Raw genomic sequence first — 10,437 nt, forward strand, 5'->3', positions numbered from 1 at the left:
AGAGAGAGAGAGAGAGAGAGAGAGAGAGAGAGAGAGAGAGAGAGAGAGAGAGAGAGAGAGAGAGAGAAACAAAGAACAAAGTGAGATAGAAAGAGAGAGAGAGAGAGAGAGAGAGAGAGAGAGAGAGAGAGAGAGAGAGAGAGAGAGAGAGAGAGAGAGTATGCGAAAATGGAAAAAAGAAAAGGCAAACCAAGAGAAACAAAGTATAGAGGAAGAGAAAGAAACAATGAAAAAAAAAGAAAGCTTATCAACCTCGCGCGCGCGGCTGGCAATGCTGAGAGAGAGAGAGAGAGAGATGGGGTGAGGGAGGGTGCCACGTGTATTCCCTGACCTACAGTAATCCTCTCTCTCTCTCTCTCTCTCTCTCTCTCTCTCGGCACATAAAACACAGCGGCCCGCTAGAACAACGCTTAGTTCGGTCCTGGCCTGTCTCGGCTCTGGACACGGAAGAAACAGTACAGCCGAGACTCCCACATTGAAAACCTAAGAGTAACCCGTTCACTCCCTTATAACGAAAGGTGTATAACGTTTTCTTAGTGGATTTGCGTGCGTTGAGGTGCGTTTGTGAGGTACCGAAGTGTGGGATACCGCCGAAGACTCCAAAGTGGTTGTTTTGACTCCCTCCTCGTCTGTCCTATCTTTAACTTGGCAATATTTCACGCATTGTAGACTCGGGCATGACACAAGGCACCGGAAATGTTGGCAGGGGTGCTAGGCCGCGCTTGTAGACACTAATAGCCTATTAAAATAACCCAGAGAGGCAGGAGGAGGCAGAGAAGGACAGGAACGGGGGTGCGGGTTGGTCACTTCCTAGGCCTATCGCTAACCTTGGCGTCCCAGGTGTGTGTGCGTGGCCACCACCACCGATACAGTAACAACAGGAAGCCAGCCACAGACTACCCCGCGCCGCCTCCACAGCCTCAGAAAGCGTAAAACCGGGCACGGAGCAACACATTCACCTCCCGCCATAGCCGCGGCGCGACTGGCGGAGTGGCTGTCTGAGCGAACCCGTGAACCCCCCCGCCGCGGTTCGACTCTGGCTCCGAAGCTTTTTATGGCGGACTGTGGCGTGGAGAATACCATGGAGAAGCCCCCTGAGACCTCCCAGCCTCCAGACCCCTGCCACAGAGACGCAAATACACAAGACCACAGATACCACAACGGGGGCATCATGGCGGAAGATGACCAGACGCAGACCACATCCAAGACCCGGTTTTTACAGCTTTTAGAAGGTCTTGACGCCCCGGGGGACTCAGGGAACCCAAGTGACCCCCCGGAATGGCTTGACCGTGACCTTTTTGACCGCGGGAGAGCGTTCTATAAGCGGTATCTCTTCTGTGTATTCTTATCTGACCTTGTGGCTCTCCTCGCGATGTTCAGTGTGACGAGGATCCTTCAGCCGCTCATTTATACTCGAAGGTCTGACACGCCCTTCAAGGCTCTCAGGAGGTACGTGTCCACCATCGGCCGAGTGGTCCTGTGGTACTCCGGGGACTTGTGGCAGCCGCAGGATCCCGCCCATGAGGATATCCTGAAGGTCCGTCGGATTCATGTCGCTGCGGCCGCAACTTTCAACCATCCCGACCGTCGTGACGCTCTCCACTCCGTCACCGCCTCAGGGTATGACAAGACTTTTTTATGGGGGTTTTCTGCTTGTTATATACGTTTTTTTTCTTGATGGCAGTTTGTTTGTAGATGGTAAATATCCTGTTTGGTTAATGTTATACAGCTCATCGCCTCAGGGTATGACAAGACTTTTTTTATGGGTTGTCTAATTGTTATATACTGTTTTTCTTTAATGGTAGTTTGTTCATGATGGCAGTTTGTTTGTTGATGGTAAAATATCCTGTTTGCTTAATGTAACTCAGCTACGCACCGCGATAAACAGATAACGCCCTCCTCGTAACTTCCCAAGCTATTTTTAACTGTTCCCTGATTGTTATATATGTATTTTATCTTAATGGTAGTTTGTTCAAAGATGGCAGTTAGGTTATAGACTAAGAAGAAGAGGAGGAGGAAAAAGGGGAAGAGGAAGAGGGGAATAGATGAGGGAATAGAAGAGTTGTTTTAATTGATGTGTTTGGCAATTTCCACACTAGATTTGAGGAGGAGGAAGAAGAGAAAGAGGAGGAGGAGGAGGAGGAGGAGGAGGAAGGAGAGAAGGAGGAGGGGGAATAGACGAGGGAATAGGAGAGTTGTTTTAATTGATGTGTTTGACTGTTTCCACACTAGATTTGAGGAGGAGGAGGAAGAGGAAGAGGAGAAAGAGAAGGAGGAGGAGGAGGAGTAAAAAAAGAGGAGAAAGAGACGAGAGAATAGGAAGAGCTGTATTAGATGTGTTTGGATGCTTTCACACGAGTTTTGAGGAGGAGGAAGAAGAGAAAGAGGAGGAAGAAGAGGAGAAGGAGGAGGAGTAAAAAAAGAGGAGAAAGAGACGAGAGAATAGGAAGAGCTGTATTAGATGTGTTTGGCTGCTTACACACGAGTTTTGAAGAGGAGGAAGAGAAGGAGGAGGAGGAGGAAGAGGAGGGGAAGAGATGAGGAAATAGGAAAAGCTGTGTATAATGTCCTTGGCTATTTTTACACTCCCTATCGTCTTCACATTCTGTCCTACTGTTTTCCGGGAGGTTTGAAGGTCAAAAAACATGCATGACAACAGAAGAGGAGTTGATCAAGTAGGTAACGAGATAACGACCTGTCCATAACACGAATCTCAACCTATGGGCATATTTTCTTACGGTAAAGGAAACAGTTCAAGGGCAGAAATAACAATGGGGGAAAAAAACGTTATCACAACCCCTATAAAAAAAAATGTTTAGAAGAGTGGCCAAAAGAGGGATAGCTAAATAGTTAGGTATAGTTAGGTTGTTAGTTAAGAATAGCAACAGAACAACAACAGAACAGAAGAGCAATTGGTCAAGTAGGTAACGAGATAACGACTTGTCCATAACACGAATCTCAACCTATGGGCATATTTTCTTACGGTAAAGGAAACAGTTCAAGGGCAGAAATAACAATGGGGAAAAAAACGTTATCACAACCCCTATAAAAAAAAAACGTTTAGAAGAGTGGGCAAAAGAGGGATAGCTAAATAGTTAGGTATAGTTAGGTTGTTAGTTAAGAATAGCTTTTGACTATTTACAAAGAGTTATATTAGTCAAAATCCCAACACCAGAATAGTTGAGTTAGACAAGGAAGAAATAACACCAGAATAGTTGAGTTAGACAAGGAAGAAATAACACCAGAATAGTTGAGTTAAAGGAAGAAATAACACCAGAATAGTTGAGTTAGACACGGAAGAAATAACACCAGAATAGTTGAGTTAAAGGAAGAAATAACACCAGAATAGTTGAGTTAGACAAGGAAGAAATAACACCAGAATAGTTGAGTTAAAGGAAGAAATAACACCAGAATAGTTGAGTTAGACAAGGAAGAAATAACACCAGAATAGTTGAGTTAGACAAGGAAGAAATAACACCAGAATAGTCGAGTTAAATAATAAATAACACCAGAATAGTTGAGTTGGACAAGGAAGAAATAACACCAGAATAGTTGAGTTAAAGGAAAAAATAACACAAGAATAGCAATTGGATGAGGAATAAATATCAGAAGTACAGTTAGATAGGAAATAAGAAACGTAGAATTAAAGAAAAGAAAATCAGAACTGCAGTTAGACAATAGATAAATAACCTTAGAATAGTAGAGTTAGACAAGGAATAGATTATCAGAAATAGTTAGAAAATATATAAGTAAAATCGGAAGTAAAGTTTGACAAATTGAGTTAAGTTACACAAATAAACAACATATATAAAGTTTAGACAAATAAATATCATAAAAACAAACAGTAAAATAAAACCTCAAATAAATGGAGAAACATAAAATAAAACCAAACTATCAATTAACAAAGATATAAAATGAAGTTACAAATATATTCCATGTGCGTCAATCTCAAGTGTATTTGACAATTAACATTTTAACCTTGCCGCTGTCTTGTGCCTTGAATAGTAAGACTTCCTTGGGGTTGACAACTCATGACTTTGAATAGTAAGATGTCTGAAGTGATCACCTGAATTTTTAAACGTGGTCTCAACCCGGTAGCTGCAGGGATCATGTTTCTTAATGGTCCCTCCAAGCGAGAAAAATGAGAAAAAAATATATATAAACGCATTTGTGATCAGATTATGTATAATTTATTTTGTGGGGTTTATATCTTGGCACAAATTTGGCCCGTCACTGCTACACGGTAAAGCCACAAATTTGGCCCGTCGCTGCTACACGGTAAAGCCACAAATTTGGCCCGTCGCTGCTACACGGTAAAGCCACAAATTTGGCCCGTCGCTGCTACACGGTAAAGCCACAAATTTGGCCCGTCGCTGCTACACGGTAAAGCCACAAATTTGTTAAATCGCTGCTACACGGTAAAGCCACAAATTTGGCCCGTCGCTGCTACACGGTAAAGCCACCAATTTGGCCCGTCGCTGCTACACGGTAAAGCCACAAATTTGGCCCGTCGCTGCTACACGGTAAAGCCACAAATTTGGCCCGTCGCTGCTACACGGTAAAGCCACAAATTTGGCCGTCGCTGCTACACGGTAAAGCCACAAATTTGGCCCGTCGCTGCTACACGGTAAAGCCACAAATTTGGCCCGTCGTTACACGATAAAGCCACAAATTTGGCCTGTCGCTGCTACACGGTAAAGCCACAAATTTGGCCCGTCGCTGCTACACGGTAAAGCCACAAATTTGGCCCGTCGCTGCTACACGGTAAAGCCACAATTTTGGCCCGTCGCTGCTACACGGTAAAGCCACAAATTTGGCCCGTCGCTGCTACACGGTAAAGCCACAAATTTGGCCCGTCGCTACACGGTAAAGCCACAAATTTGGCCCGTCGCTGCTACACGGTAAAGCCACAAATTTGGCCCGTCGCTGCTACACGGTAAAGCCACAAATTTGGCCCGTCGCTGCTACACGGTAAAGCCACAAATTTGGCCGTCGCTGCTACACGGCAAAGCCACAAATTTGGCCTGTCGCTGCTACACGGTAAAGCCACAAATTTGGCCCGTCGCTGCTACACGGTAAAGCCACAAATTTGGCCCGTCGCTGCTACACGGTAAAGCCACAAATTTGGCCCGTCGCTGCTACACGGTAAAGCCACAAATTTGGCCTGTCGCTGCTACACGGTAAAGCCACAAATTTGGCCCGTCGCTGCTACACGGTAAAGCCACAAATTTGGCCCGTCGCTGCTACACGGTAAAGACACAAATTTGGCCCGTCGCTGCTACACGGTAAAGCCACAAATTTGGCCCATCACTGCTTCCGGGTTAAACATAAGTCATAAGTCTTCCTGAACACTGCTGTGGGGATATGGTCTAAGTCTTTCTTAACACTACTATGGTTTATATGCTTAATTTTAACCCATTTTTCAAGGTGTGGCAAGTAAGCTTTGTTGATATATTATTTGTATATCACTGTTTTACGACCGAGTTTGTGATTTCTCGACTCTGTGAAAATCCAACACTTTAAACTATTAATTCCGTCACAAAAGTAGAATTAAATACCAATACTAACCACAGAACTTGATAGAATGTTTTTGTTGAGCTTATATATAACTTTTTAATGACCGAGTTTGTGATATGTCAACTTAACCGTGTAGCAGCGACGGGCCAAATTTGTGTCTTTACCGTGTAGCAGCGACGGGCCAAATTTGTGTCTTTACCGTGTAGCAGCGACGGGCCAAATTTGTGGCTTTACCGTGTAGCAGCGACGGGCCAAATTTGTGGCTTTACCGTGTAGCAGCGACGGGCCAAATTTGTGGCTTTACCGTGTAGCAGCGACGGGCCAAATTTGTGGCTTTACCGTGTAGCAGCGACGGGCCAAATTTGTGGCTTTACCTTGTAGCAGTGATGGGCCAAATTTGTGGCTTTACCGTGTAGTAGTGATGGGCCAAATTTGTGGCTTTACCGTGTAGCAGCGACGGGCCAAATTTGTGGCTTTACCGTGTAGCAGCGACGGGCCAAATTTGTGTCTTTACCGTGTAGCAGCGACGGGCCAAATTTGTGTCTTTACCGTGTAGCAGTGATGGGCCAAATTTGTGTCTTTACCGTGTAGCAGAGACGGGCCAAATTTGTGGCTTTACCGTGTAGCAGCAACGGGCCAAATTTGTGGCTTTACCGTGTAGCAGCGACGGGCCAAATTTGTGGCTTTACCGTGTAGCAGCGACGGGCCAAATTTGTGGCTTTACCGTGTACCAGCGACGGGCCAAATTTGTGGCTTTACCGTGTAGCAGCGACGGGCCAAATTTGTGGCTTTACCGTGTACCAGTGACGGGCCAAATTTGTGGCTTTACCGTGTACCAGTGACGGGCCAAATTTGTGGCTTTACCGTGTACCAGTGACGGGCCAAATTTGTGGCTTTACCGTGTACCAGCGACGGGCCAAATTTGTGGCTTTACCGTGTACCAGTGACGGGCCAAATTTGTGTCTTTACCGTGTAGCAGTGACGGGCCAAATTTGTGTCTTTACCGTGTAGCAGCGACGGGCCAAATTTGTGTCTTTACCGTGTAGCAGTGACGGGCCAAATTTGTGTCTTTACCGTGTAACAGTGACGGGCCAAATTTGTGTCTTTACTGTGTAGCAGTGACGGGCCAAATTTGTGGCTTTACCGTGTACCAGCGACGGGCCAAATTTGTGCCATGATATAAACCCCCCCAAAAATAGATGATGCATAAACTGATCATAAATGCTTTGATATATATTATGAAATGGTTTGCGTGAGTGATGATTTTTTCTCATCTTTCTCGCTTAGAGGGACCATTAAGAAACATGATCCCCGCTGCTACCACCGGGTTAACTATAAAAATCCAACTTCTAACCAACAACTCCATGGAATTAAACTCAAATTAACCACGGAACTTAACGAACACTGATACCACATTAAAATAAAAAATCTTGTCTTTCCAGGGGCAAGAATAACACAGACCAGCCTGCTTGCCCCTTCCACGCCCCTCTCAAGCAAGACATCTCGAAGCAGGTGAAGGAGGAGGAAGGACAGGCAGAGAGCAGCGTGATGGCGAGGCTGGAAGCACGACCTGGAATGTATCTGAGCCAGTGGGATATGACCTTCACGCAGTATTGCTTCATGGGGGTGATAATGGCACACCCCTGGAGGATGGGGGCGTGGTGGGTGACGGAGAGGGAGCTGGAGGGGCTTGTCCATTTCTGGCGAGGATGTGGATGGCTGCTCGGCATTGAGGATCGGTAAGACGGCCATGGTCACAATTTGGGCATTTTTTTTGTTTAATGGGAGATATTTGTAAGTCCTCAAGGTTGAAGTTATGTGTGTTTTTTGTTATATGATAATTATTTGTTGTCTTGATGTAAATAACCTCAGAAGTTAAGATGTAGAGACTAATGAAATAATATCTGAAATACAGTTAAACAAAATCATAAATATTTGGCTTCCTGTACTTTTTTTTCAGTCATTATTTACCCGGAATCTACTTTTTATTCATTTTTTCACTTTCAAATATCTCACGTAGCTATAAGATGTTACCCAGACAGGCCTTAAATAACACCTTCCTCCACTCCTTCAGGTACAACTTCTGCAGCGGGACAGTGGAGGAAACCCGAGCTCTATGCCTTGAGATGGAGCGCCAGGTTGTCCGACCCTGCCTCGCCCGATCCGGCAGGGACACCGAACACATAGGCACAGCTCTAGTGGACGGCGTAAGCTCCCTGCTACCCTGGTTCTCCTACCCTGCCATGCTGCGCTTCCTCGGGGACACCATGAACCTTGACCTGCCTTCCGTCCGAGCCCGCATGACCCTGAAACACACCTTGCAGTATGGGTTCCTGAGGGTGCTGGTCCATGGGTTGTTCCTGGTCCCTGGGGTGGTGTGGGTCTTCAATGAGGTTCTGAAGCTGTCCCTCGCTGTGGTTCAAGGTCAGCACCCCAGATGGAAGGCCAAGGTCAGGGTCATGCCTTACTCGTACGTGGAGTATACGTGACCTGGCGATAGTGGTGATGATGGTGTTGAAATTGGTGATGATGGTGTTGGTGGTGATGGGGAGAGACTAGTTAAAGAGAATTTGAAGGGAAAGTGAAGGAAATAAAGAGAGAGAGAGAGAGAGAGAGAGAGAGAGAGAGAGAGAGAGAGAGAGAGAGAGAGAGAGAGAGAGAGAGAGAGAGAGAGAGAGAGAGAGAGAGAGAGAGAGAGAGAGAATGTGTGTGTGTTGCTTGCTCAGTGAATTAGAAAGCTGACGAAAGCAAAAAAATAAAGAATAAAGCAATATCAGAGAGAGAGAGAGAGAGAGAGAGAGAGAGAGAGAGAGTGTGTGTGTGTGTGTGTGTGTGTGTGTGTGTGTACATATAACTCACTAAAGTACAAGGAAGTGCCAATTATGTCAACTTTTCTATGTAAGATTCACACCCACTTAAGACTTTAAAAAATGTATATACTTTTGTTTACCAGGGAATACGGACATTGAATATAAGTGCATTGAAATATAAAATGTCTGTCTTCATCTTGACCTCCCTTTTGGCTACTTTGACCTCTCTTATGGCTACTTTGACCTCTTTTGGCCATTCTATACTGTCGTCTGTTGTGGGAGCAGGAAGTAGCGTTTTTGTTGTTGTTGTTGTTGTTTTGCCCTTGAGCCGACTTGTAAAAAAGAAAAGAAAAAAAAGTATTATTATTATTATTATTATTATTATTTTTGGTAAGGCTCAATACACCCTGAACTTGTGATGTTGTACGCATTTCGGAAATCTGGTACCAAAGGGGTCAAGAAAATTTTAAGTCTGGTTTAATGTCTTGTAGAGTCTCCTATTTTTCTTAACTGTATTTCTGGTGTTATTTCATCAATGTCCCTTCGGTCTTGCATCTTGACTTACGAGACTACTTAGGTACATTGACTTACAAATCTTTCCCACTTCTAATGTTATCGTAAGTCTTCTAAGTAAGTCTCGGGGCTACTTACATCGACTTACAAATCTTCCCCACTTCTAATGTTATCGTAAGTTTTCTAAGTAAGTCTCGGGGCTACTTACATCGACTTACAAATCTTCCCCACTTCTAATGTTATCATAAGTTTTCTAAGTACAAATCTTTCCCACTTCTAATGTTATCGTAAGTTTTCTAAGTAAGTCTCGGGGCTACTTACATCAACTTACAAATCCTTCCCACTTCCCATGTTCTAAGTATAAGTAAAAAGTATAAGTGACACACATTCTCGGGGGGGCGACACACTTTACTTAATAACAAACAAACGATCCAGTGTGGCGCGTACACACACATACACACACACACAGAAACGCACATACACACACACATGTACGCTTTTCCTGTACGGGATGTGGAAGCGTCCTGTGTAGTGGATGAAGCGCGCACACGAACCACTCCAGCCCGCCCAGAAGGCCATTATTACGCGTACACGAGCCTGTGTGCGCGTGTGTACGTGTGAGAGGAAGGGGAAACGTGTAAGTATGAGATTAAGAAGGAGAGTGTGAGGAATTGAAACGTACACAAACACACACACACAGACACGCACACAAAGTAAAAAAAACGGAATACGCACACAGACGCACACGAGACGGTGAGCGTGTGTACCGGCTTCCTTTTTCTCTCTTTCTCTTTTTTTGTGGATAACTTTAAAATTTGTGAACTTTTTAACCCTTCCGTAACTTCTCAATATCTCACGAAAGTCTTGAAAAAACCCAATAAATTCCTCTTGGATATTTTATTACAATTACGATTTTTATATTTAACTGCTGCCTCGTTTAGCCTGGCCGCCGCCGCTGCTACGAAAACAACAACAATGGTGGTAGTTGTAGTAGTAGTAGCAGTAGTAGCGCTGGTGGTGATGGTGGTTGTCGCCCTCACAGCTGGTGGTGGTGGTGGTGGTGGTGTGGGTGGTGGTCTGCTCCTTACTCCTCAACCGGAATTGTTTCTTTCTTCACTAAGAACTCGACGGTCTCCTCCTCGAAGTCGTTCTCGTTGGAGGTGAGGGTGTCTGTGTCTTGACCTGCAGAGAGAGAGTGAAATCAGACACAGAGAAAGAGAGACAGGGACAGACACAGACAGAGAGAGAGATAGGGACAGACACAGACAGAGAGAGACAGGGACAGACACAGACAGAGAGAGAGACAGGGAAGTATGACTGAGAGAGAGAGAGAGAGAGAGAGAGAGTGAGTGTGAATGAAGTTAGAGTTTGAGAGTGAGTGAGGAGGTTTGAGTGTGTAGATGACTGAGTGTGAGGTAGTGTGTGATTGAGTATGAGAATTGGGTTGCTTTCGTCTTGAGGTATGAAGGGATGAATGGGAAGGGATGGGAAGGGAAGGGAAAGGGAAAGAAAGGGAAGGGATAGAAAGGAAAAGGAAGGGTAGGAAAGGAAAGGAAAGGAAAGGAAAGGAAAGGGAAGGGAAGGGATGGAAAGGGAT

At 45.0% G+C, this 10,437-nt stretch overlaps 2 protein-coding genes across 2 annotated transcripts in view; one reads left to right on the forward strand and one right to left on the reverse strand.

The window, feature by feature from the left end:
- The first annotated feature begins 403 nt into the window (after nt 1-403).
- On the forward strand, nt 404-8,510 carry LOC126987248 (uncharacterized). The gene is made up of 3 exons (XM_050844083.1): nt 404-1,620; nt 6,960-7,256; nt 7,592-8,510. The coding sequence occupies exons 1-3, from the start codon at nt 1,055-1,057 to the stop codon at nt 8,004-8,006; spliced, it is 1,278 nt and encodes a 425-aa protein (XP_050700040.1). The 5' UTR covers nt 404-1,054; the 3' UTR covers nt 8,007-8,510.
- Nucleotides 8,511-9,227: 717 nt separating this feature from the next.
- The window catches only part of LOC126987247 (eukaryotic translation initiation factor 3 subunit B-like), an 18,881-nt gene continuing 17,671 nt past the window's right edge, over nt 9,228-10,437 (reverse strand). The window contains exon 13 of the mRNA XM_050844081.1: nt 9,228-10,022. Coding sequence (XP_050700038.1) covers nt 9,925-10,022 — 98 coding nt within the window. The 3' untranslated portion in view covers nt 9,228-9,924. The remainder of the gene's footprint in view (nt 10,023-10,437) is intronic.

The sequence above is a fragment of the Eriocheir sinensis genome, chromosome 64 (assembly GCF_024679095.1).
Source record: "Eriocheir sinensis breed Jianghai 21 chromosome 64, ASM2467909v1, whole genome shotgun sequence".
NCBI lineage: Eukaryota > Metazoa > Arthropoda > Malacostraca > Decapoda > Varunidae > Eriocheir > Eriocheir sinensis.

Coding starts and splice junctions, on each gene's coding strand:
- LOC126987248 (XM_050844083.1), top strand. CDS start 1,055: ATGGCGGACTGTGGCGTGGAGAATACCATGGAGAAGCCCCCTGAGACC. Junction 1,621..6,959: donor CACTCCGTCACCGCCTCAGG/GTATGACAAGAC, acceptor TTGTCTTTCCAG/GGGCAAGAATAACACAGACC. Junction 7,257..7,591: donor CTGCTCGGCATTGAGGATCG/GTAAGACGGCCA, acceptor CCACTCCTTCAG/GTACAACTTCTGCAGCGGGA.